This window comes from Melanerpes formicivorus, unplaced genomic scaffold (assembly GCF_026170545.1).
Source record: "Melanerpes formicivorus ecotype bairdi unplaced genomic scaffold, bMelFor1.0.p_v2 SCAF_38, whole genome shotgun sequence".
Lineage (NCBI taxonomy): Eukaryota > Metazoa > Chordata > Aves > Piciformes > Picidae > Melanerpes > Melanerpes formicivorus.
This window is the reverse complement of record NW_027142390.1, coordinates 5,363,210-5,390,920: the sequence shown is the minus strand read 5'-3', so window position 1 is coordinate 5,390,920 and position 27,711 is coordinate 5,363,210. Positions and strand designations below refer to the sequence as shown.

General features: G+C 46.2%; 1 protein-coding gene across 1 annotated transcript in view; it reads right to left on the bottom strand.

The window, feature by feature from the left end:
- RHOA (ras homolog family member A) overlaps positions 1 to 20,429 on the bottom strand; it is a 29,645-nt gene extending 9,216 nt beyond the window's left edge. The window contains exons 1-2 of the mRNA XM_068157974.1: positions 20,322 to 20,429; positions 1,251 to 1,408 (exon numbers count right to left, since the gene is read on the bottom strand). Coding sequence (XP_068014075.1) covers positions 1,251 to 1,406 — 156 coding nt within the window. The 5' untranslated portion in view covers positions 1,407 to 1,408; positions 20,322 to 20,429. The remainder of the gene's footprint in view (positions 1 to 1,250; positions 1,409 to 20,321) is intronic.
- Positions 20,430 to 27,711: the final 7,282 nt, after the last annotated feature.

The following is a 27,711-nucleotide window of genomic DNA, read 5'->3' as shown; positions in this document are numbered from 1 at the left end:
AAGCTTTGTGAGTTGTGGGCACACTTGTCAGCTAAGAACTGCACTTCTTCAGACAAGTAGGACAGACGATGCTGATGTCCACTACCAAAATCAAACCCCTTGGAAGCCGGTCAGTCACCTGTTCTGGAGAGGATCCTGTACATTGCCAGGAGTGGATATGAAGAAGAGACTCTCTTCAGGAACTAGTCTTTGTTAATCACAATACTAGGTCCCTATCAACACAGGCACTCCACTACATGCTTCCAAAGGCTAATTGCCCCATGTCCTTGGCACGTAGGTATATGCTACCTGCTGCAACATTTGACTTGGAAGAGCTGCACTGTTTTTTGAATCTCAACTTGTACAAGATTGGGAATAGGTCGTTAAAAAGACCTTGGACATGAGCAGGTTGTAGCAAGGCCAGTATTTCTTCCACAGGGACATGCTTGATATTTACATATACAACATAAGCAGCAAGCATGTGGGCTTAGTATCATAGTATCAGTCAGGGTTGGAAGGGACCACAAGGATCATCTAGTTCCAACCCCCTGCCATGGGCAGGGACACCCCACACTAGATCAGCCTGGCCACAGCCTCAGACAGCCTGGGCTTAAACACCTCCAGGGATGGGGCCCCAACCACCTCCCTGGACAACCCATTCCAGGGCTTCACCACTCTCACGGGGAAGAACTTCCTCCTCACATCCAGCCTGAATCTCCCCACCTCCAGCTTCATTCCATTCCCCCTAGTCCTAGCACTACCTGAGATCCTGAACAGTCCCTCCCCAGCCTTCCTGTAGGCCCTCTTCAGATACTGGAAGGCCACAATTAGGTCACCTCGAGGCCTTCTCTTCTCCAGACTGAACAGCCCCAACTCCTTCAGTCTGTCCTCACAGGAGAGGTGCTCCAGCCCTCTGATCATCCTCGTGGCCCTTCTCTGGACACCTTCCAGCACCTCCATATCCCTCCTGTAATAGGGGCTCCAGAACTGGAGGCAGTACTCCAGGTGGGGTCTCACCAGGGCTGAGTAGAGGGGGAGGATCACCTTCCTTGCCCTGCTGGCCACACTTCTCCTGATGCAGCCCAGGATCTGATTGGCTTTGCGGGCTGCAAGTGCACATTGAGAGCTCATGTTGAGCTTCTTGTCCACCAGCACCCCCAAGTTTCTCTCCTCAGGGCTGCTTTCCAGCCTCATTAAAGACATGCAGAAATGTCCGTGCTGCTGTGAATAAAGCAAGCTGAGTGTGGCTGTTTCAGCAGCTTGGCACTTACCTGCTTTCCATCCACTTCAATATCTGCTACATAATTTTCGAAGACGGTGGGGACATACACTTCAGGGAACTGGTCTTTGCTAAATACAATCAGCAGACAGGTCTTCCCACAGGCACCATCACCCACTATCACCAGCTTTTTTCGAATGGCTGCCATAGCTGTAAAACAAAACAACAGCTTATTAATCACAGTATCACAGTATAACTAAGGTTGGAAGAGACCTCAAAGATCATCAAGTCCAACCTATCAACACAGACCCCATGACTAGACCATGGCACCAAGTGCCACATCCAATCCCCTCTTGAACACCTCCAGGGATGGTGACTCCACCACCTCCCTGGGCAGCACATTCCAATGACGAACGACTCGCTCGGTGAAGAACTTCCTCCTCACCTCGAGTCTAAACCTCCCCTGGTGCAGCTTGAGACTGTGTCCTCTTGTTCTCGTGCTGGGTGCCTGGGAGAAGAGACCAATTCCTTCCCAGCTGCAACCACCCTTCACATAGTTGTAGAGGGCAATGAGGTCACCCCTGAACCTCCTCTTCTCCAGGCTAAACAATCCCAGCTTCCTCAGCCTCTCCTCATAGGGCTTGTGCTCAAGGCCTCTCCCCAGCCCTGTTGCCCTTCTCTAGACACCTTCAAGTGTTTCAATGTCCTCCTTAAACTGAGGGGCCCAGAACTGGGCACAGTACTCAAGGTGCAGCCTAACCACTGCAGAGTACAGGGGCACAATGACTTCCCTGTGGCACAGCTTTTAACTGAGGTAACAATAACTAGCAACCACTAAGCTTTCAATTAAAAAGAACTTTCAAATTGGGTCTGCATGTCCATTACAGATACAGACAGCTATTTGGAATCCCAGGAGTTCAGAATCCCATCCTTCTGAGAAAAACATTCCCCAGTGCTTGTCAAGACATTGGTCAACCGCTGGGTGGAAAAACAAAAGAAAGGAGGTTAGCATTTAGCATTTCTTGATCTGCTCTACAAGTTGAGACAGGAACATCCAGGGCCAGCAAGTGAACAAGCAGCACTGTCTAAGAGCACCTTCTGAAAACCATCTCTGAAGCAGATAAGCTTCAGTTCAAGAGCAGTAAGATATTCTTGTCACGCTCAATTGTTTGAACTACCTAGTCAGCTGGATTGAGGAGCATCTGCTGCCATGTCAGAGCACCAACAGGAGGATCTCACAGTAACCAGCCTGTTCCTCAAATTAGAACCACCACACTGGAAAGGATTTTAGGACTCCTTAATCTGCTTTCTCTGGACATTGCTGTTGCCAGGTTAATATAGCCTGGTATCAGCTTATATTAAGTGGGGATACAGAGGGTGACATCACTGTGGCGCTCCACATGGATCACTGCTGTTTGATGTATTGATTTGGACTGAGACCACAGGAATCTATGTGTTGTTCACAGGCAACTTGGGCCTCACAAAGGTAGTATACAAGCTTGAAAATGTTTAACAAAGGCCTAGAGTTCAGGGTGGGACTGAAGGAGATGATTGTGTTGGATCTGGCAAGTTTCTACAAGGCTCAAATAGGATGGAGAGAGATTCATTCACCATCATCACTTTCCACAGACAAAGCCTACTAGAAGGCAACAGGCCTTTGGAACTTCAACAAGAGGATGCTATAGACACAGGAAATTTATACAGGCCTAAAGAGGACTGGGCAAATACAGGGCAGAAGCCTCATGTGAGTTAAAGAATGCAGAAATCACATCTGTGTTAGAAAACCTCCACCACAGAAGCACTTTGAGGCTGAGTGAGTACTTTGTGCCTCCTGTCTTTTCCCTAGGCAGTTATTTGTGACCATGGAAGGAGTAAGCCAGAGATTTAGAGAGTGACCTGGCTACAAGAAACTGGAATGAGGACACATGCATGACTGCTTTCTTCTCCAGAACATAAAGGCACTCCAGGGAAAGCTGCTTAGTCATCCCATGAAACTTCCTGGAAATGGAGCAAGCAGCAGTGACACCACAATACCTACCACTGCATGACCAAAATACCAGAGGGAGCACTCTTAGGAATTAACATTTGCCATGACAGCCCCAGTACAAATCTCTACTAGGGCTGCTAGGGGAGAAGGGCTCCTAGAAGCAGACCAGAGAGTTAAAGGACATATGAAAAATGTGGGGTTCCCCCCCATTTATTCTCTTGCCTTATGAAACTAAATGTAAAGGTAAAACTAACCATCAAAAATCAACCTTTAGTGCTATTAGTTGGTGAAGAAGCAGTGGATATTACAGAGATTCTGTACTTCTGCTCCAGGTGGAAACAGGAAAAGACTATTTCAGCCCATGAAGCAGCAAGGGCTCAGGGACTTGCAGAACATGGCTTAGCCAGACACAGCTGCTCAAGTAATCCAAACCTATCTCTAAAATGAACTTCTTTCATCTTGTGCATATACACGTACCCATAGTCAAGTCATGTACCTTAGGGATTTGGGGTTATTTTTACATTTGTGGAAGGTTTAAAATGATCCAAGCCCTAAAAAGCTTTGCTTTCAGTGGTTTGAGATGGTTTTGAACACTTTCTAGCAATAGTAATACTTGATTTTTTACAGAACTGGAAATCATCTGTGCCCTGTACCGAGTTAAGATCAACAGCTTACAAGTTCTAATGTCAGCTCTGTCTAATCTGCCCTTCAGAACTGTAATGCTGTGTCCTACAAAACCTCTGAAGCTGTCTGCCCCTGTGTTCCACAATATTTACTGAGAAAATTTTCCCCAATGTGTATCTTCAACCTTCTTTGATGTAATGTAAGCCCAATACTGTTTATCCTATTTGTCATGGGCATTGGAGAACAGATTATTCCCTTTCTCTAGTGCAGTTGAGAATACATGCCTTCACTTAGTCTTCTCTTCAGGCAGAACAACTCCAGCTCATTCAAGCTTTCTCTGTGAATCCTATTTCCTAGACTTTCCTGTTGCTCCCTTCTGGGCACAATCCAGTTGGCACAAATGTATCGAGGCGTGCAGCCCAAAAGCTGAATTCAGTATTTCACCTAGGGCTTTACTAACATTAATGAGAGCTGCAGGATTATTGTATTGATCTTCTAGGATGTACTGCTGCTTAAGCACCGTACTGGAAGTATGTGATGTCACTTTCCCCTTCCCCCCAGAAAACAACACTGTTGATGCACTCAGCTTTTAACTCAGGCCAAGTCCCAGATCTTTTTTCATTAGGACTGCTACTTAGTAAGTGGCTCTCTGTTCACACAGCTAAATATTCTATTGTCATGCTTTTATCTATCCTTCCTCTGTGTTTTACTCTACCTTCAGGTTCTAGTTCTCTCCCTCTCCAGCTTCGCAATAGTCTTTCTCAGATGCAAGTTTAATTATCATTATGCCCAGATAAATATCTAGGTCACTGATGAAACCACACTGAAGACAAAGTAGGTGGATGATGAAATGGGATAACCTGTCCTTCCACAGTGTCCTCCTCCCTCTTCAGCTAGTGGCAGGGGCTCTGGCCATTGATCACTTGTGTTACCTGCAATAGCACCTAGGGTGGGTGACCTTTTCAGTATCACCTCTGGATAACTGTCTTTTTCTGTGGATTATCAGATCAACTCTTCCTTTATCTTCCTGTAAATACTTCTGTCACTCAAGATTTTTGGGGTTTTTTTTGGATGTTCCTTGCCAGCTGAATCTCATTCTATGCTTTGGCTTTCTACATACCTATGCCACAGGTCTAAAAAAACCCTGCAGTTCTGTAAAAAACAAACACAAACACACAACCAAAAACCACCACAGCCAGAACCCTATAAAAAGTCATGATTTATGTAGTGCTTTCTAGAAGCCCTTCCCTAAAAAAAAAGGAAAACCAGCTTGGAAAAAAAGTATTCCTACAGAAAACATTCTTTCAGGAGCCTTATTTTCTCTCCTCAGTATCTTTTTGCAGTGAGAGAAGCTTATCACAGAACTTTCCCTGCCTGAATCTCTCCTGCAATCTGTCGACGTTAGCTGGACTCAAGTGGAAGACCACTCTGTCAATCGAGGTGCCCTTCAGCAGCAGTGTATACTCAACCACTTCCTGCCCACTGCTTAAGTTCCACCTCAAGAGACTCCCCCCTGCACACCATCTTTTGTGTGCAGGATGATCAACAAAACATCTCAGACTTGCTGAACAGTCCCTCCTGTTTAGCACACTGAATAGCTTCCTAATTAACACCTCCCCAGCACCAACTTCTAGAGGACCCCGCTGAACGCTTGCAAAAATCCTCCACTACCTTATCTTTCTTGATGAGCTGTGACACCTTCATCTTTCTCAGAATAAGCCAAACCAGGTTGGAAGAGACCTTCAAGATCATCACATCCAACCCATCAACCAATTCAAGCCACCTAAACAACTAACCCATGGCACCAAGCACCCCATCAAGTCTCCTCCTGAACACCTCCAATGACGGCGACTCCACCACCTCCCCAGGCAGCCCATTCCAATGGGCAATCACTCTCTCTGTATAGAACTTCTTCCTAACATCCAACCTGAACCTCCCCTGGCACAGCCTGAGACTGTGTCCTCTTGTTCTGGTGCTGGCTGCCTGGGAGAAGAGACCAACCTCTGCCTGTCTACACCCCCCCCTTCAGGTAGTTGTAGAGAGTGATAAGGTCACCCCTGAGTCTCCTCTTCTCCAGGATAAGCAACCCCAGCTCCCTCAGCCTCTCCTCACAGGGCTGTGTTCCAAACCCCTCACCAACTTCGTTGCCCTTCCTAAACTGAGGGGCCCAGAACTGGACACAGGACTCGAGGTGCGGCCTAACCAGTGCAGTGTCCAGGGGCAGAATGACCTCCCTGCTCCTGCTGGCCACACTGTTCCTGATGCAGGCCAGGATGCCATTGGCCCTCTTGGCTGCCTGGGCACACTGCAGGCTCATGTTCAGCCTACCATCGACCAGCACCCCCAGGTCCCTCTCCACCTGGCTGCTCTCCAGCCACTCTGACCCCAGCCTGTAGCACTGCATGGGGTTGCTGTGGCCAATGTGCAGAACCTGGCACTTGGATGTGTTAGTTTAATTTCACCTTCTAGAGCATTACCACAGAAGAATTCCTTCTGCATAATGCTCTCAGAACAAAGGCATAAACTCCACTTCAGGATGCAAAGATCACCACATACATGCCTGAAGCTTTCACTTGCCTCCAAAGCCCATTCGATTTGCTTACCTCCAGCATCCCCCGGGGCATGCAGCACAGGCTGAGGCTAATTTGGTTATGGACCTCAATAAAAGTTCAGTTTAGACTACAGAAGTTAGATTTAGATATAGATATTTAGAAACAGTTTAGATTATAAATGCTGGGTAGACAAAGATGCCTCAGGATATCAGGTCTCTGCATAACCCCTTCTGTCTACCTTGGAAGGCAGTCACCAAACATCACAACTGCTTGTTTCTTCCTGGCATCAGTGGTTACAAACTTTACAGCTTTATAATCCAGAAGTTTCTTCTCTCCTGGTGAGGCTGAACCTTTACTTGCTGCCAGAACAACACCCTTCATTTCTGTTCAACCTGTGGATGTTAAGGAAGAACCACTGATGCTGGGCCTGCATCCAGTTTTCTTCTCATGTGCATGCCACTGAAGGCCTCCACGCACATGGAAGTTGTTCTAGCGGTGCTGCAGTGTCCCAACCCCCCATACTTGGTCTTGAAATGTTAGCAGGTATCTGGCAATGGCACCAGCATCCCATAATTCCTGTTTTAGCACAGTTACAATAATAATTTCCTAATTCAGAGCATCTTCTAGCTAATGAATTTTCGACAACATGACTACATGCCTATCCAGTCAGTAGCTGTAAGGCACTGCCAGGTCTGGCAAAGAGTCAGACAAGCAACATCTCTGTAGTACCTTCAATGAAAAAAATCAATTGCTTAGAATGGAGCTACATCTTGGTGATGCACATCATAAGGACATCACCAGCAACCACAGCAGTCAGCTCTTTTTGCTGCACTTTGACATGCTCTGGCTTCTTGATCAAGTATTCTGAAGCCTGGAAATACATCAAATTTGGACCAGCAGCACATGAGAAGCAAAAAGCACTTTGCTAGCCTAAAATGTTTCACTGGAGATGTATATTGCTGACACCACATGCAAGTTAGTATTTGTTAGTTAGTGCAGCCTGTCACCAGGGAATATGTCTACATTTAGAGGTTGGGGGGGAAAAAAATCTATATGAACTACTTAAGAGGGTATTACAAATAGATCAAATTGAAGCTACAACTACCTCACATCAGCTGAACACAGGTGCTACACATTCATCCTTTCACACAATGCAGAGAGCAGGGAGAGACCAATCAATCCAGAAAGCTGCTGGAACAGCATCACTGACAATGTACATGGAACATTGAGCAAGAAATATTCTATGGCAGTCAGCACAGCAGAATGGCTGCAGTCATCTTCTAAGGGAATCTGTGCTGCCTTCTGCAGCAGGATGACAGAGCTGCAATTTTCCCTACTCTTAAATGAACCACTCCTCCCACCTTTGCATTTATAGGACTCTTAAAACCAGCTAGGCTGCTAGATTCAAAGTGGAAACTCTCACAACATGACTCGAGTGACTCATCTGAAGAGATTCAATTATGACATTTCCTCAGCCTAGTCCAGTGCCTTTTGCAGGTATTACAAGAGCTTTAGACATAGTTTACTCAATCCCACTAACATCACAGGAGGTTACAACACAAGGAGCTCCTGTTTGCTGAGAGCTGCCACACTAATATCCTTGTTACATGCGGCTGCTATTTCTAAGTGCAGCGATGCTCCAAGACTCAGGCAGTATAAAGCCCTGCTTGTTAAGAGGATCCAGCAAATACTCTGGAAGAATAAGAAGTGGGGAAAATGTTTTAAATGTAACCTCCCCCCCAATGTACTATTGTTTACTGCAATGGAATTTGACTGTTCTCTTCAACATGCTACTCATTTTTCCAAGGAATAACATTTTCAGTGCCTCCTCCCCTGAAAAACCCAAGGCCACACAGCATGAGGGGAGACTGTGGACATGCTGTGACATTCTGAAGTTGGATAAGCTGGTAATAAACATGCCAAGTTTGCCTGTCTTGCTCTGGATCTCATCCTGGAGAAAGCAGTAAGGTGGAAGACACAGCCCTTTACTGCCACATAGGTACCCTGAGTAGATTGAATTTCAATTCCCAATCAACTATTACCAACTCTATACTGCCTGCTACACCATATGGGCAGATCCTCTGCATAAAGCAGTTTTGTCAATAAAGGTCTGATTACTGCATATGCTAGCAGGAACTCAGCAGAAGCAGTTTAGCAGGACCATTGATGTTGTTGCTGAAGCTGAGATGGAAACATCCTTTAAGTTCTCTCCACCTAACCTTGCTTAAGTTCTTAAAGCCAAAACGTTGGAAAGCAAAGCTTTGGAAATCTTGTGAAGACTGCTTTCCTCCCCTCTCCTCCACATTCAGCACCTAAACCAGTTTGCTGTTGAGTGAATTATAACCTGGCACTTCTCACTTCCTTCATTTGCCCCTTAACTCAGTCAGCTCTGTCCCGGGCCAGCAGGAGGAACAAGGGACCGGAAGATTGAATTGCTACGCAAGCATCCCCCTACCCTGACCAGTCAAGCCCTGCCCTCTACCTACCACAGGGGAGAACTGCCTCAGCACCAGGACCTGAATTTACTCTTGCAATGTCCTGACTTCTGTTCAAACTGAAGGGGAAGGAGGAACGAGTTTCCCCAAAGACACAGTGAAGAAAAGGACATGAATAAGCAGGCACTTCCCATGGTTTATTTCTGTCTTAGGTGGTCTGCTAGTTTAGGAAGGTCTGGCCTCAGAACTGAGAACTACCAAACTAGCTTGGAGCAGAAAGCAGATCATCTCCAAAGCAAATAGGTTGCTTTTAGGGCAACTGCAGACAGACAGTGAAGAAACTAAGGTGGAATACAGAGCATTTGGTTGGGCAAAATGGTCCAAAAACTATAAGCAGAGAATGGGGCCAGGAAAAGGATAGTAGGAGGATGTAACCACTGAAATCTGTCTTCCTCTAGAGCAGAATCTAGGATTCCCACATTTAGCAGTTGTTTAACTGCCAACAGGAGGTAAGTGTCTCAACCTTCCCCACTGCTGAAGTCCCAATGGAAAATGTCAGCAACTGTACATTTTGTATTTTCTCTCCACTCCATTTCTCATTAGTGAATGTATGTATGAGCAAATGCCAGCAGCACTGCAGTCTGCTGTGGAAATGAGATTCATGCTACCTCACATCACCTCCCTTTCAGCACACACAAGCCTATGTGTGTTATGCTATTCCCCCCCCTCCCCAGCACATACAGGATGGCCATGCTCCTAAATAGCAATAGCTGCGAGGGAAACTGTGACCCCAATTCACCTCTTACAGAAGTTGCAAAGTGGATAGCAAAGAACCTTTGGACTGCAGTAAGAGAATGGAAAAAAATGTGATTCAATCACACAATGGAGTTAGAGACAACCCATGCTTCTGCTTCAGGGTTCCTCAAAATCCTGGAAGAACTCACATACACCAGAAGATGCAGCAAGTCACCATGTATCGATTGTGGACATCCAAACCAGAACTCAGCAGTACAGCTGCACTAAAAGTCAAGCTAGACAAAATTTTACTTCATTCTGTGCTTCACTTCAATCTGTGTGTGGACACTGGCAAAGTGATAAGCCACGTTATTTAAAGCATTGCTAACAAGGCCTTTGGGAAACAACTCTATTTATATTCCTTACAGCATCCAGCATATAAAGCAGTTTGACAGTACTGCAAAACAGACCTATTTCCAACTATGGCACTATGTGGGAGCAGTTGGTAAGGAAAAAGATTATCTGCTGGGGTTTTTCTGGAGGGTTACACATGAAATTTAACATTTGAGAAGAGTCCCAGGCCTGGCAAAGCATAGGGCAAGCTACTGAGATTGCACATTAAATGTACTCCAGAGAGAAATGCAAGTGTTCCATTGTAAGATTGAAGTACAATTGAAACATTGGCACAGAAGGGCAGCATAGAATCCATCAGGATTAATGTACTGGAGACAGTTTCTTCAGAAAGGTCTTCAGACAGGGCAAGGAGAACATTCAGTTTTCTGCTAGCAGTTTACTCGGGCTGTGTTAACCCTGCTTGAGTCTGGCAAGTTTTACTAGTTTGGGAAAAGTGCTTTGCAAACAGAGCTGTGCATTTTCAGAGCAAGCTTTAAAGTGGAAGAAGGATAGCCATGATAACCATGCCAGCTAATAAACCTCACCAGATCTCAGCTAACTCCACAAATAACCAGCTCAAGCCTCTTTGTCCCACACCACCAGAATGGGGAGCAGGGTCAGCTTAACTGCATTAGGTCTTAATAACGTTGGTTCAGTGCCAGCCCTAGGGAACCCTTAATGACTGATGAGCTTTTGCAGTCATTAACAGTTATCCAAAAGCACCAAGCTGGTGTTCAATGGGCAAGGGCACACAATGCATTTCAATTAAGCACAACATGTTTAGACTACCTCTAGAGCAGCTGCAACAAGGCACCTCCAAAGTTCTTGAGGAAGCCTGAACTGGCAGCCAGCAGCAGATCTGTGTTGTGTGTCATGTGGACACAGTATTTCTAATCTGAGATATCATGTGAAGTCTCAAAGCTGGATTCATCCTATCAAATTACACCCTTTGCCCTTGCTTTCCTCTTCAGGATTAATCCTGCATGGCAACATACTGTTCATCTGAACTCTCAGAGAAGAAAACTGCTTTGGACTCTGATAAATGTTCTTGTTCTCCCACCACTCTGGGAAAGAGAAAAACTGCTTCAGTCTCCTTCCCTGTAGAGCCCTCCTGCCTATGCTTTACAGGAACAATGCCTCAGCACAACCAAACACTCCCAGAAAAACACAAACTACCCTTTGTAAAAACACCTAAGCCGTGACCTGTGTAACCCTCCACACCCAGCACTGCACCCCACAAGCAGCTCCAGCACGGACACTGACCAAGGAACCAACCTGTCCCTGCAGCTAAACTTACACTTCCTACATCTCAACACTCACAGAGAACATCCATTACTCCAAATCTACACATATATAAAATGGGGTACACTTTGGCTTTGGACTTAGGTCTCTTCACTCAGCACCTGCCACTGAGGATGACCTTAAGAGTGGATTCCAACAGAAGAGGAAAAAGGTATGAGATGCTTCCCCTAACATGCTCTCCAGTCTCTTCTTGGGTCAGATGTGGCTCCCATGAATTTGGTAACCTCATACAGATTTCTCTTCCATGAGCTTGTCTGGACTCCCTTTGAACCCATGTAAACTTCCAGAACTCTCAACATCCTGTTGGAGGGAGTTCCCACAGCTTAATTACATATTGTGTGTAAAGCCACTTCCTTCAAACTTAAAATTATCCCTATTAGTTTCGTTTACTGCCTCTTAACTCCAAAATGGAAAGAGAGTGAACAGTTTATCTCACTCCTCTTTCTGCTGCTCACATGATAGAGCTCCCAATCTGAAGCATCCTAGCATGGACTTGGAGTGGGATTTTTTTAATACCTTTACACCTTTGACAGTATCAATTGGCTGATCTATCAGATGGCTGCTCTTAGCATAAGGAGTAATTAAGTGGCAGAGTTGTCATTGTGTAGTCCTTCAGCCAGGAGGACCCTTGGAAGCACAGCACCGTGTACTTTCCCACCCCAAAACGTCCCTCAGCCAAGGCACTAGGGCTGCTGCAACACAAGACCAAGAAGCCAGAGCCCTGAGGGACACCCCCGTTTTGACAAGGGCGTGCTGTTATACCCACTCATGCCCTATCAGAGAACCACACCCTGAGCTGCGTTTCAAGTGCAAACAAGCTACAGCTTGGCTATGCTGAGCACACCTTTCACACTCTCTATTAACCCAGGTGCAGACTATCTTGACTTTAAAAATGGGCATTAACAGTGACTCTCTACCATGCATTTTGCTCCAGCACTTAGTTACATTTTCTGCACCATCAGTGAAGTTTTATTTGCCACTTCCTCATTTATTTGGCCTCTGCACATTTCTTCACACTGGCATTTTGTTTCTGCCAGGTGACTGGCAAGAAATACAGCCCAAGAGCTAACTCCATATTCTCACTAGCTGCAGATTCACTTGACTCTCCACCTGCCTTTTAAAGATGTCCTCTTTCCACTAAATTTAATATGAAGGGTATTGATTTTGTACTGGCCTAGCTTAGCTTCTCACTGAAAACGATGTGCAATTACTGTCAAGTGCTCAGAGAAGGCCAAGATGAACACCTGTACTTAAGAACCAAACTGAAACAATTAACACTAATTGTTTCTATTTCCCCCAGCCCAGGTTGAGTGACATTGCCTTAATTCTTTCCTGAATGCTTAGTTACTTATTCCATTATTGTACTTGGGATTGATGTCTTAGTCTGATGGGATTATAATCATTAAGGCTGTCCTACTTCTCTTTATTATTGCTTCATATTAGCATTCTTTCACATTCCTTAAACTGCTGCAGTATGTAAAGAGCTTTCTGGAAAAAAAAAAAAACCAACCACATTACATAAACCTCCTAAATTCTCAGGCCAGAGCTGAGTTAAATCTCACAACAGAGGTGTCTGCCTGGTCTGATAAGGCATGCAATACCATTTGACCTTTTCACAATTTATTTAGAGATAAGGCAACTACCTGATTATAGGGGAGCTCCCTGTGTATGGAGAAGTAACTACTGATAGAAAACAAATGCTCAGCTGTCACCAAGCTGTCAGCAGTGGAACACAAGCAGCTCAACAGTCCTAAATAACCTGAAAAGGCAAGGCAAGATAGCCATGCAACAACATTTTCTGATGATGCCAAGATGGTCAAGTAATAAAGACAAGGTCTTACCATGACGAATTTCAGAAGCTTAACAGACTCTCTGCCTAGGCAATACAACTTGAAACAGATCAATGTGAAATAATACATGGGTAAAAAAATCAGATGTAATGTCCTTTCAGAAATGATGGGCAGGGACCTGCTCGCTGCTGCTAAGGGAGGTATTCTGGGGTTAGATAGTCAATCCCTTTAAAACAGAAGCTCAGCATTCTGAAGAGCTAAGAAAAAAAGTGTGAAAAAAAATATAAATTAGGACTAAGACCTAATGATGTCTTTGTTCCTTTTTTTTCCCTAAGCTGATCCACAAGCACACCTGTGACTTTTGATTGCAGTTGAAACACTGTAAAGGAAGGAGAAATGACTCAGAGCAGGACAACACAGGTGATTAAACCACAGAACAGCATCCGTATGGACGACTACGGCGGAACTGGAGAAGGGACAGGCTGGGAGAGATGCAGCCAAGGAAGGAAACAACTACAGACACTGCTAAGATCCTAAGCAGTGCTTGGAACAAGATGAAGCCTGAGCATTCGGGCTTTAAAACAACGACAAGGGCACACAGGCCGAGCTAGGTCCCAAGCAAAGGCAGGCATCCTCACAGGGGGTCACATGGCAAAACTTTGCTGTTGCTATCACACTTCAACCTTTTAGATCCATAACTTCTTAGTGATTTTTCTCTTTGGGCTCCCTTTTTCTCCCAGTTACTTTGCATGATTTGAATTTCTGTGCTGGATTTTCTACTTTCAGTTTCTTCTTTTTTCCTTTTCCATTTGTAAGGGCTTTCTTCCATTGTTTTAAGTGCAAACAAAACAGATGCCTTCATTTCCTTTCCAAATGAGGCTATTTAATTTGCTTTCAACACTTGATTGGGGAAAAATATCACAAAAGGTTTCTGAAACATCTTTTTTTAAGCCTGTTTAAGCCAAAATTGTTAGAAACTGAGCCAGAAATACATGCAAGCAAAACCCTGTCTTAATGTTGTCACCATGCATCCTGTTTTGCAAACAAACCTAGCAAGGTCTTCCTGGTCTGCTGCAAGTTGTGTTTTTTCCCCTCAACTATCTGCAAAATTCATCCCTATGCTGTTCACCTCCCTGTTTTCACATAATTAATAAACCAACACCATTTCAGAACCCAGGGAAGAAGACAAATTCCAGCATTTCTCCCCTGCCTTACTTTAGCATGACAAGTGTCTCTCCAAGGCTGAAGGCAAAGCTGGGACTATGCAGGCAGAAAGCAGCATTTTGTCCTCAGGATCTGTGGCTGCCATTGCTGTCCTTCCACCCTCACTTAACATTCTTGTTACTTTGCCCCTACTGACTAGGTCTTTGTTATCTTTAAGCACGATGACTTACGAGAGCACTTCTCTTATGCAATACCAAGTCCCAAGATTACTTTGCACAAAATGAGATTAGGGCTTAATATTGAGGTAATTATAGCAGATCTGTGGATTTCCACTCGCAGGCAAGCTGCAAAATGCATTGGTGCCAGATATGTCCTGTGTGCCCTCTCTTCCTAGACAGCTCCAGAATGGCAAATGGGATGCGGGGTACCCACATGCTGAGGAAGACATGGGCAAGATGGCTCTGTCCTTGGGCACCCACTGTTGCTCCACAGCTGGCAATAGAAGCAAATATAGACAAGGAAAAACTAACACTAACTCCTCCAGACAACCATTTTCCTGTACCCATAGTTGATACTCTCACCTGTGTTCCTCCCAACACCACAAGACAGATGTTGAGACTGCCCTGTTTCAGATCAAACACCTACCCAAATCCAACATACTGCCTGACATGCAGGTATCTCAGATGACTCAGAGTAAAAGAAGGAACAAACACATTGATACCTCTGCAGGTGTATTTTCCTCAGTTTGCAGCTTTTGTCCAAAATCTTTGTGCTCAACAGCTCATTTGATTGCATTTCCCTCTGCAACGTCAATGTTTGATTCTGAAGCCATGAAAATACCTGTCACTCAAAGCACTCTGTGGTGCTGCGTTCTGCAGACTCTGTGCAGACTGCAGAAGCAGCATCACCAGTTCTGATCTAGGCCAGGTTGTGCTCAGTCATGTCTTTGCTAGGCTGAAGGGTTCAAACTTTTGTAAGCACCCCTTGCATGGAATTCCTACCTTATCCCTGACTATTCTTTTCAGCCTCCTTGATTTTCTAGTTGAACTGCCATCTTCCTTTGCACAAACCCACAGTAATCGATGGGCTAGTAACTAAAATCCATGATGCAACCCTCTATTTTCTTTATTCCTCTCTCCAAATACCCTCACACATTCTCATATAATCACTGCTGAATATTAAACTCTCATTTTTATATCATTACAACAAGATCTTCCTCATTAAGTGGCAACAATGAACTTTCACACCGTCAGTGCAGCAACAAAGTTGATTTTCCCCCAACTGTGTATTTATCTGAAACAAATTTCATTTGACATTTTACTGCCAGTAATGCAGTGTCAGAAGGATAAGCTGCAATTCTTCATGGTCAGCTCTTGTCTTCTGTCACTACTCAACACGTTTATCTCTAGGTCATTCATAGCTATGCTGAAGAGCAAAGGTGTAACACAGATCTCTATTCTTCCGCTGTCCCAAACTTCCTTTCTCTATGCTTGTCGAGGTGTTTAAAAGACACATTGACTTTCTCTCCACTGCTACTTATTAGTCCATCTACTTATTGTCAATCTTTTTTTTCCCAAAAGCATTGAGCTCTGTGATACCCTGCTGAACTATCTTTAAGAACTGCTACCATGTAAGCCATCTTCTGTTTCCCTGGCTTCAAGGTATTAAGTGAGAAGTTACATAGCGTAATTAATAATTCGGTCATTTCAGGCCTGAGTTTCCTTTGGAACCCTTGGGCAAACACCATCTGGTCCTGGCATTCTGTAACTATATTTATCACTTTGCTCTGAAAAACTTATTTGCTGACACTTCAAGCAGAGACAGATCTTCCAATGAGCCCTGTTCCCCATAAAGAGAATTTCTGGCACAGGAGCCTCTTTGGACTCCTCCACAGTAAACAGGAATGCACATAAGTCATCTAACTTTCTACTGAGAGCTTCATCATCAAATATTTCTTTTACTTTATCATCATCTGTTGGATCTTCAGCACCTTTCTTGCTTCTGATGTACTTTGACTTTTCTTTGGGTTTTTTTTTTGCTATTAGCATGATGCTACTCAGACTTTCTAGAGGAACCTAACACTTTTCATTTGACTTGCCAGAGTTCGCTTTCTTATTTACTTTTCTGGTCAACGTCAGGACTTGAACTTTCTGAAGGCTGTATTTTTATTTCTAATGCTTTCTTTATTCCAAACTGCAGGTTCATTCTCATCTGTCAACATTCCACAGTGCAATTTAAAATCTTCCCACCAACGTTGTCAATTTCGGAAGCAGAGGCCTGGTTCTGCTGTGGTCTACATGGAACCCAGCCTTTTTAAACAGCTTTTGGACTGTGGTTCAAAAACAAAACCAAGAGCCAATTCACTTTGCTAGTACTGAGTCAAGATCCTCCTGAAAGATGACCTTCTCATCAAGCACAACTTCAACATGGCAGAGAGATAGTGAAGAACAAAGAGCCTCCAGGTGTAAAACAGAAGAAAAATGAAATGTTAGTGAAGAATGCAAACAGAGATAAGTGGTACTTGGGAGAGCTGCTAGTTCATCCAAAACACTGACACACACCTAGAAAACCTTCTTGAAAACTGTGGAGATGATGAGGAATCGCTTTGTACACATTCACACTAGCAATCACCTCCAAATGTGACAGTTCAATGTCAGTACACAGTCAGGTGAGACAGAACTACTCACCGTTGCAAAGCTCTGCTAATTAACTGTGCAGTGATTGAACTCAGCCCTGTTTCTGATTAAATCAACAATAAAAGAAAAGCTAACAAAACCCCCACAACTGTCAGAGCTTGAGAAAAGAAAGACCTCAAATTCATTGTGGGTGTAGTGCCCAATTTTATTTGGCGTATTAGTGGCTCTCCATCTGTTCCTTTTACTATGGACCTTGGTCACAAAGGCTGGTCAGAGAAAGACAGCAAACCTCGTTCTGATTTGTTTAATTAGATGATTCACTTAGGAAGGACTGGCTGTTAGCATGCAACAGTGGATGATAAATAATTAAAAGGTGGTTATGGGTATCTTAGGTTTTTCACTGCCTCAAATGCCTCTCATGGTGATAGGAAAAGGACAGAAGAGAATATGCACAGCTCAGAGTTGCCCTACCAACTCCAATGATGCTTTTGGTAGCTTTTATTCATGGTTCAGAATGAGGTGAAAACAGAGATCACATCAAGGCCAGAAGGCACCCAGACACACAATAACAGTGTAAAATGGCTTAAAGCAGTGAGAACTTAACCACTGTACTAGAGATGCTCTTTCAGGGCATTTGTGCTTAGATTGGAGATGATCTTCAAAGGAATAAGCAACATCCTCTTTCTGCTTAGATACCTAGCCACTTATACAGTGTCTGGTGCTGCAGGAGAGCAGCCACACCAACAGACAAGGAACACAGGATTTCCATCATGCATTTGCACAGCTGTATCTCTGTGAATGAAGGTAAGCTGTCATCTGGTGCACAGCAGTGTTCTGCGTTGTGGGGTTTCACCATGATTACTTGTTTACTAGGACAGACTCAGGTCAATTTATGATTTAAAGGGCATGCTGGCTAGCCTTTATCAAAGAGCCAACTTCCTCAAACACACTGATTCAACTTTTCCTCCACATTAGTTAAACTGCATTTGAAGACAACAGAGCAGCATGTGACAGTTTAAATGTACATGGAGTAACACAAGCTGATGAAGAGTTTAGCATGAAAGGTAAAAAAGGGTGCCTGAGTGGAGACTAAAAACATAACAGAGACTGAATAAGAAGATACAGTAGGCTAGCAGAGAGTAACAGTCAAGGTCAGAAATTTCTAGAGTGGAGTGGACCACAGAGACAGTGTAAAGAGCAGCCAGGAGGATCTGGGGCAACATTAATACGTTAACAGGAGAAAAAAGGGAGGAAGGTGCAAAAAGTAGGAAAAACCAAGAGTGGCCATAAAACCCATGGAAAGATGATGGCATTTCCAAGCTCCTCCAAACTACCAAGTTGTTTTTATTTGGAATTTGCTTATCTGCAGAGCCATCGCTCGCCTTACATCCTGGTGGCAGTTAAGATCATTTAGGATGTTTTTACTGTCAATTCCTGGCTCAGAGAACTCCCCGCCTCTGGCGCTCAGTTGCTGTGGCACTCAGCCAGGGCGTGAGTTTGTTGAACCGAGAGGGATAACACAAGAGCTGCTCAGCTGAGCTCTGCGACTGAGTTTCTGCTGCCCCTTGTGCAAAGGTATATTTATGTCCTGAGAAGTTATTTTAGAAAGCCCCACATATTCTCCTGTTATGCGATACAAATCGCCCATTAAAATTCATTTATGCCAGGCATTTACGCTGAATATGCTGTTAAGCATTCCAGTGAACTAATTAAAGTGAAATAAGGCTAATAGCAAGCTTTCTTTTTTTAAACATGCAATCTTGGTCCAAATCAAAGCCAGAATTAGCCTGAATATTTGAAACAGCAATCTCAGTGCTCAGTGTGGCTGGAGACCTGGATAAAGCTAGAGCAGGGCGAGGAGGAGGGCACAAGAGATACATTAGAAGAGCCCTCAGCAGAAATATTTTCAGATGTAATCTTTTCCAAGAGACTGTAGATTTCCCTACTGGAAAAAAAAATAATTCTCCAATAAGGCCATTGGAGAATCTTATACTTTGAGTCACAAACAACACTTAAAACAAGTAAACCCGATTGTTGAGATTCCCAAGGTAAACAGAAGGTGAACAAGTTTGCTGTTAGAAGTGAACTGTTTTAAAACCACAGAGACAGCAGAGCTGTCACCGGTCTAAGCTCCAGAGGATGGGGGGACAAGCACCTCACATTCCCTGAGTAAGCCTTGGGATAGTTTTCTCCCAGTTTGCCTTACGTACAGAAAGGGTGGGTAGGAACTGCCGCTCACAAAGGGCTCCCTGCCACAAACAGGTGAGCTGTACTGGGAGAGAAACAAAAGCTGGATATGAGGCACCAACTGAAAACAAACAAACTCCCTCTCCAGACACCTCGCAGAGACAGACTTAAAGGAATAGCAAAGTAGTTAAAGGATCATTTGACTGGGAACAATACTTTGTCCTAAGCCTCTGCAATAACTTAAAGCCTACAAGCCTCTATAGTAACTTTTTTTTTTGGGGGGGAGGGGGTTAGGCCCCCAACACACAATCCGAGCAGTCTCAAGGCTCTTCTCGCCCCTAAAGGAATAAGCTTCCTAGCCAGGAAGGTTTAGGCAGCACTTAACTCTAAGCCCGGTGATTTGCAGTGCCAGGGAAGGCTACTGGGCCACACGAAGCCGAGAGCGCTGAAAGTTGGTTTGACCAAATCCGAGCTCTTCACTACCCCCTGTCCGCGTGCCCGCGGCCTGCTGAGGCCGCACCGGCTTCGGCCCAGACACAGAACTACAAGTTCGCGGCTGCCCCCCGAGCGCTGGATTCTCCCGTCGCTACGAGTGGGAGCCCCGAGAGAATCCAGGCAGCACTTCCGCAGGCACCAACGCCCGGCCAGATGCCGCGCCACAGAGGGACACCCCGGCGAGGGGCTCGTGGGCGGCCCACGCGTGTGGGTGCGGCCGGGCCCCGAAACCCGGCCCGCTGCCCCGACTCACCCCCGCGGCCCGACCCCGCGCTCCGGCGTGGCGGCGCCTCCCGCGCACCCGGGTGACGTCACCACAACAAGCTGCCACTCAGCCGAGTCACCCCCCACCGCCGGGTGCCCACTCGTGTCACACCCCACGGCGGGGGAAAGCGGCGGGGAGGGGGGAGGACGCCACCTTCAGCTAGGCTGGCGGGAGCAGAGTCCCCGCCGCGGCCCAGACGCCAAAGACCGGGCGAGGCGCGGGCGGCTTCAGCAGGGCAATCCCCGGGGCCGCGCCCCAGCCCCAGCCCGCCCGCCCGGAAAAGGCCCCGTTACCGGCCCCGGAAACTTGGGGTCTCTCAGCAGGGTGGAGACCGGGCCGCCGCACATGCCGTCCTCTTTTGTGCGCACGATGCCGCCCGGTCCCGTCGGTGGAAGGCTCAACCGGGCCCGTCCGCCCCCGACCGCAGGCCGCCGCGCGGGCTCCCCGCGGGGCCAGGCGGGCCCCACCCGGCAGCGGCAGCAGGGCTGCGAAGGCAAAGGGATGCCAGAGAGCCGCCCCTTCCCGCTCCCCAAGTGGCGGAGAGCCCCCTCCAGGTACCTGCGGCCTGCGCTGGGGTCTCGCTCCCGCCGCTTCCTGCTCCACAGGCCCAAGCTCAAGCAGCGGCGAACGGAAACGGGCGGGGCGGGGGCGTGCGCGCTCACCGGCCCGGCGCGACGCGGCGCTGCGCTCCCTCAGCTCAGCCCGGCCCCGCCCGCCTCCGGACCGCGCACCCTCGCGCGCGCGCGCGCGCCCTACAGCCAATCGGCGCGGCCGAGCGCGGGGACTCCCGGGAAGGGGCGCTATAAAAGCTCGAGTGCTATTTACGCCGCGCGGGTCGAGTTGTGGCGTCTGGGCGGCGAGGCTGGGCTCGTGTCCTGGCGTCCAGGGGAGTCTGCTGCGGAGCGGCTCCGCGGCCTTCCCTTTCTGACAGAGGATGCGGGCGGGTGTGCGTGCATGTTTCTCCTGCTTGACCTGGAGCTGAGCGAGCTGCGGAGCTTGTTTCAGCCCAAGTGGTGTCTGCCCAGGGGGAGAACCGCCGTGTTGGAAGCCTCGCTGCTAGATAAGTTTTCCCAGACGGCCCCAAGGCACCCGCGTCTCGTTAAGCCAGGGGGAAGGTAGCTGGCACGGGGTGCTTTTTGTGTCAGGGCGCCTCGTCTGCTTGCTGGCTCTTTAGATGAGCCTGTTTGGGCTAGGAGAAGGTTCCCTGTTTCTTCTTGTTGAGGGGGTAAGTTGTGCTGTTAGCAAAAGTTGAGCAGGGCTGTTGGAGCTGAAGGAAGCTGAGGAGCTGGCAGGCAGCATAGTCACGGCTGTGTCACTACTCCCTGTCGAGATCTGAACATGTCTGGTTTATCTAGTGGCAAGGATTACCCACTGCTTTGTCCCCAGAGGCCCCGTGGTCGATGCCAGTTCCTTCTTTGTGTCCTGGAAGAAGGATACTGCTTCCTCTGTTGCCTTGGGTGCAAGCCATCACACCTTGTTCACCTGAGAAGTTCCAACAGGTGGAGCCAGCCTTAGGGACATTGAGGCATCACTTTACTAAAAAGGTAATCTATGTGTATGGAGGGAGTTGGTGGCAGCCAACCTCTGCATGCCCCTTGTGCAACAGCCACAGCAACCTTTAGCTGGCATTTAGCGATAGCTGACTTCATCCAGGTTCCCCTAAAGGAAAGTGGGTGTTGTGCCAACCCTGATATATGATCCTGTTAATAGGTGCTGCCTTCCATTCCTCTTTCCTCTTTGGGCAGCAATTACATTGCCAGCTAACTTTAGGCTGACCTTTGTATGTACTTCTTTCTGGTGTCAGTAGAGGAAGGAGCTGCTTAACCCCTGTCAGTAAGTGTGGTTCTGGGACTGGCTTTCTCTGTGAAGCAATTCAAGGAAGCTGTTTTTTAAAGCAAATATTTGATGCAGACTAATAAACAGTTGTATTGCATATGGCCGTGTACTGATTTTTGATGGACTGTCAGCAGCACTGCATAGTTGTGAGGCCCTGTGATGCTTTGGGTGCACCTTCACCTCCAGTACTTCAGGAGCATTGAGACAGAAGTTCTTTTGTCTGAAGCCAGTAGTTAAATTGATTGCGTGGTTCGGACACCAGCTTGGTGTGGCCCCAACCACAAATCAATTATTCCTATGTTGTAAGTTCCTTCTGTAATCTTTTAATTCTTACTGCCTGATAGAGATCCTTGTGGCCTGCTGCTTTTTTTTCCCCCATGGTACTTCGGTAAGTTTGGCCTTTGTTTGCAAAACACCTTTGTTTTGATCACAATATGTGCGCCTGTTTTTAGAGCAGTTTCTCCTTGCCCAAGGCAGAGAGGTCATTGGATTTGGATGAATCTGTGGCCCTAGGTCCTATTCCCTCTGGTGAGAACTGTTCTAAGTGTGTGTCTTGTTAATGGAAGTGCTACAGGAGTGCTTTTTTCCCCCCGGTTTGGTGAATAGATGGCTCTCAATGGATTGAGGACTTTGTAATGAAGATAGTAGCCAACAAGCTCTACTAGTGGCTGTGAGGACTCTGTTTTAACACTCTCTGTAAACCACACCTTTTGAAAGTGTCTGTAGTGCTAACTTGCCATATTGTCTCATCTCTGTTTTGCATCTGTCAAGGTTGAAAACACAGTCTTCATCTTGACTATCATGTTATGGTCAGGACCCCACTGGGTGTCAGCTTCAAGGGCAAGAATAGCAGTAGAGGAGTGCAGCTCGTAGCACGTGATGCAGAGAACTCATTTATGAGTGAAAGCAGCATATTCTCAAACAATTAGTTTGGTCATAAATGTAAGTCTGTTCCTCCCCCCCCACCCCCCACCCCCAATTTATTTTTTGCCAAGAGTCTGTACAGGGGAAAAGGGGGTCCAGCAACAGCTAAAACCTCCCAGAGTACCTTTTGCCAATATTCTTATTGCAGAGAGACCTTTTGCAATCAATTCCACTGAAGTCAGGCAGGCTTTCAATTGTGTTTACAGCTATCAGAAAAACTGAGAGGAAATAATAGGAAGCAGTAGCTGATAAGGTTGAGTTACTTTTTTTTCCCCCTTAGGGAATGTAACATGGGTTATACTTTTAGACAAGCAAGTAAATGCAGTTTCTGTGTCAGGAAACTTGAGAGCTTACTTCTGACACCACAGCTTGACATTATTTAGCAAATCTTTCCATAATTTATGCAGCTCAAATGTTTTCTATTAGCTAATTGTATCATAATGTGCTTTTATGAGTGTTTTTTTTTTTCCTAGATACCATTCTGAGTTTCCAGACGTGCTTACCAACACTAACAGAATGGTGTGTTGATGTTGTCTTTGCTGTGGAACTGTAAGCTGAACTGTGTGAAGCATCTGTCCACCCCAGTAGAAATGTATTTGTCTGGTGGTGGAATGTGTGTGTTGTTTTGAAGAGCAAAAAGGCAAACACAAAAGCAGACAGAAGTCCTGAACAACTTGCCAAGCTGATTTAGATATCCAGCTCCTTTTAAAGCCAAGGACTTTTCATCTGAACCCAGGCTGCTCAGATTCATTGAAGGTGAAAACTGCAGGTCAAACCACTCCAAACGTGGTGTTTTCTCGTGTACCTTATGGGGCCTAATTAAGCAAATGAACTCTAATGGTGCCAGTACAAAGGAAATGTAAAAGCAGCAGAGTCCAAACCAAAAGGAGATCTCTTTCTTCCATTTAGGGCATCATTGTTCCTGTCTCTCCAGTCTACACAGCATTTAGGCCAAGCATAGGCCTTGCTGCATTTCTTGACCTGTCTCACAGATAGGGAAACCTGAAAGGCAAGTTGCCTGTCAGAAGTCCTAGAGGAAGTGGCCACCTGGCAAACCACTCCTTTAGCATCCTCCTTCCCTGTTGCTGTAGCAATTAACTTGCTTGTGTCTCTCGATAGGCAGCAGCTTGTGGGTGTGTTGCTGTTGTGATAGCCCTAACAAGGGGGAGAACCCCAGTGCTCTGGGTAGGGAATTTACACAGTACAGGGGACTGCTGTTCCTTGGGAGGGGGGAAATACAAAGCCTCTGATCTGCAGAGCAGGGAGCAGAATCTCTGAAAGGTTGCTAAGCCCTAGGCAAAGACAGGCTGTTAGTCATGGCTGGAGAAATGAAGCCTCCAAGCACCAGTACAATGCAGTTGGTGTGGCATCAGCATAGGCACCTCCTAGATGGCATTGTTCAAGCACCTCTGGCCCAAGGAGCAGCAAGCTCTGTCACAGGACTGCTCAAGGAGAAAGCAGATTTGTATTCTCCCTGGGAAACCCTGGTACAGAAGCCATGGAGATCCAGAGGAATATAGGACTTTTGGGGATAGTGTGAGACTTGAAGCTTCACCTCTGCATCCCCAGATACAGCAGGCACTCTTAAAAATTCTACAGCAATGCAACCAGGAATTGTTATGGTCTGTGTTCCCTGTCCAAGTGCAGGATCTTCTGCACTCCTCACATGAAGATGATTTATGACCTTAACCACAAGTTTATCTTGCATGCCTGTCTGGGAATGTGTATCCAGAAGTCTCTACACTTTGGAGGGCTTGGCTGGCTCTTGGGCATGACAGTTCCAGACTTTCACAAGCTCATCCCTTAATCCTAATGAGACACCCCCCCCCATTCTTCTCTCCCACAAGCAGCTTCTCAAAGCAGTTCTGAAAACCTTTATTTCACTATCAAGTTCTTTGTTGCAAGTAGTTTATTTTCCTTGTACCTTGGTTGAAAGCTGCTTTGAATTTCTATTCACAATTTAACTGTCACACCAGCACAAAACCTTTGCTTTAAGCTTGTGTGTGGCATTCTGCTGGCCTTAAAGGTAGTTGTTGCTGTGGCAAGAAAATGCAATTAAAAGCAAGTCAGGTTACCTTGTGGTGTGTGGAGAGTCTTGGTTGAATTAAAAACCCTATCAGAAATATCTGCAGTTTGACTGCCAGGCAGCAGGCAAGACCAGTGGAGTTCAGTCTGTGTTCAAAGCCCAGATTTAGCCAGAAGTTGGAGTGGAGCAGAGCACACAACATGCAGAGATGCTTAGTAAGATCCAGCAATAACTCTGCAGAAACTGTAATGCTTTGTAAAACAGTAGAATAGAAAAGGCATAGAAGACTTCAGCTGTACAGTAAGGCATTCAATAGTAACTCTTTTTGTTCTGGTTTGTTTTCTTCCTGTTTTATCAATTGAGGAATATTTGGAAGACCTCTACTGAATTGAACTGTGAGAAACCAAAATAGAACCAGTTTTCCTTCCCAGGCCCTGTGCCTTCCCTGCTCCCCAGGTCTGGTTTTATTTCAAGAACCAGCAGAAGAGCCCTGAGACTCAAATAGACAGCACATGTAACACTCTGCTTACATCCCAGGCTGGCTTGTCAGCAGAGGGAACACATCAGGGACTAAAGATGCCTTACTGGGACTAAGTTTTCACAAGTGGTTTCAGCCTGCCATTAAATGCTTGCTAAATCCACTGTTTTTTCTTACCTGCAGAAGGAAAGACTAAGAGATACTCCCTCAGTATGAAATGTGCTTGAGCAGCAAGGACAGACCTGCCAGTGCCCTACAAGAACCTCCAGTCTTGCCTGAAGGAGGACAGTGCCTCAGCTTGCTCACTTCCTGCCCTCTGCTGCTACACTCCAGAGAAGCCAGCTCAGAAGAACCAGGGCAGGACACCTGGCATGTGCTTGTGCAGCTGTAAGGGTAAGGAAGGCTGTGCCCTGCTTTATGGCTTACCTAAATCAGCTGCATCAGGGAAAGATGAGCACTGAAGCTTTAGTAGCACTCAGTGCATTTGGATGGGGCTTCCTGTAGCAGCAGGAAACTGTCCTGGAGATTCCCTTTACCTACATGCAAAAAGTAAGAAAAAAATGCACAATGCCCTCTGTTGATTCAAGGTCCCTGTGCCAAGTAGTGTTGAGTTTTTTAGGCTGCTTTTAGTGCTTTCTGACAGCGGAGGGAGCTGTTTGCTCAGCATTGACTTGCACAGCCCACTTGAGCTGGTTAAGCTATCTGGGTGGCCCACCAAAGATGTGGGAGCTGGATGATAACCTGAAAGTACCTAAATCTTTTGCTTTACGTGTCTCCACGGGGTGTTTTGTGTCCCTGCACAAGGGAAATCACAGTAACTAGTCTGAAGGGACAGTGGGAGCAGCAGGTGTGAGAAGCTGTCTGGAAGTGATAGGGTTGTGCACTCCTGAATGCTGTAGCAATGGTCCCCCCACTGCACCCAGAGCCCTTGGAAAACTGCAGCCTGTGCAGCACCTTCCTGCTACAAACTAGAGTCAGAGCACCCTCTGTGCCCACAGGATGCAAACAGTCTTTTTACCAGCAGAAAGAGGCAAGGAGAAAGCTAAGTTAAAGTGGTCTAATGGCGACTCAAGCCAGTGTGGACTGGTCTGAATTGGAATAACAACCTCCTATCATCTGCCATTTCTCCTGGTACACTTTTTCAGCAGCCTTCCTGCCTCAGCCAGGAGCAGTGTGACAAAGAGTGGCTTAATTGCAACCTTGTAATAAAAACTAATTTCCTTATTAGATGTTGCTTTATGGCTGCAGCAGTCATCTGTCCAGCTGCTCATGGCACAGCTCCCAGTGGGCTGAGTCGTGCTGGTTTGGCAGGTACCTGGGGTGGTGGTGGTTTGAGTGTGCAGCTGGGCAGAGTGGGGCTCTGAGTCAGAAGCTTCTGGTGATGTTGCTAAATTCCATTTGCCACAAAGGTCTTTTTCTACTTCATCCTGGAGCTGTCTATATGCAGTCTTTCTGCCTTCAGAAAGGTGGCTCAGACCCAGTGCTTGGGAGTCATGTGTTCAGTTGTTAGCCCTTGGAAAAAGGCAAGAGGGAAAAAGTGACATTGTTATGTATTTGTGGACTGGTTTCCACCACCCTTGTCTTCTGACAGCAGTTAGTGGAGGCAGCCTGCCTTCCTACCCAGGAGATCATGCTTTATTTATCCAGCCATTGAGATAATTCCAGTATCAGACAACTGTTGTGAGACCCTGAACAGATGATTCAGGAGTGTGTGCTGTCATGGTTCTGATTTTGTTGTGCTGCTTTGTGCCCAAGAAAGGTGAAACTTGGCTAAGGCTAAATGAGAAGATAATAGCAAATGCTATATGGTGCTATATGCTGTGGCTAAATGGATTCCCTTTAAGCCCCAGTCAGTCCTCCAAATCCTGTCCCTCTTTCCCCAGGGTGCTGGTGCTAGAAAGTGGCAGCTTTTCTTCCACCTCAGTTAATGCACCAGCATCACCTTAGTGCTAATGGTTCTGAGCTGGTCTGGACTCATGGTAAAACTTGTGTGTCTGGTACAACAGTGACTGACTCACATCAGCTCCCTTGGTCACTTATTCCAGGAAAAGTAGCACTCAAATTTGCCAGAGAACTGTCCCTGAGACAGTGAAATATTTGTGAATCCAAAGCTTTTCATACTCATAAAGATGATTTCTGGAAGCTTTCCTCTGAAATTGTTCATACTGAAATGTGAGAGTTGTACAAAGAGCCTTGCTAGGCTCTTCAGTTTGAGAAAGGTTTAACACTGACCATCAGGAGCCTTTGTTCCAGGCACCAGATTAACATTCCAGGCTAATGCAGAGTTGTACCAAAACCTCCCTAAAAAAAATTAAAATCAAGGCATATACTTGGGACTTAATTTTTCCATTTCATGCTGAAAGAATATTTAGCTTTGGTAACTCAAGAAAGAGCTATATCTAACTAGAAAAGATGTGGTTTCTCAGTGATGGCCTTAATACCATCCTTTTATGTTCTCCTTTTGGGTTTTTCTTGGAGAGGTGAAAGGTGCAGGAGCAAATATTGGCAAGAAATAAGACCTCCCCTGTCATATGGGAGGAGCAAAGGCTTTGTAGTTACATTGGGAAAAAGGCTTGCTTGTAGGCTTCTGAGGTTTTGCCACAAGTCTGTGTGGGATGTGTCACTGGTCCTCCCCAGCCACTGCCTAGTGTTGCATTCACAAGAATAGGATCTTTGCTGGCACT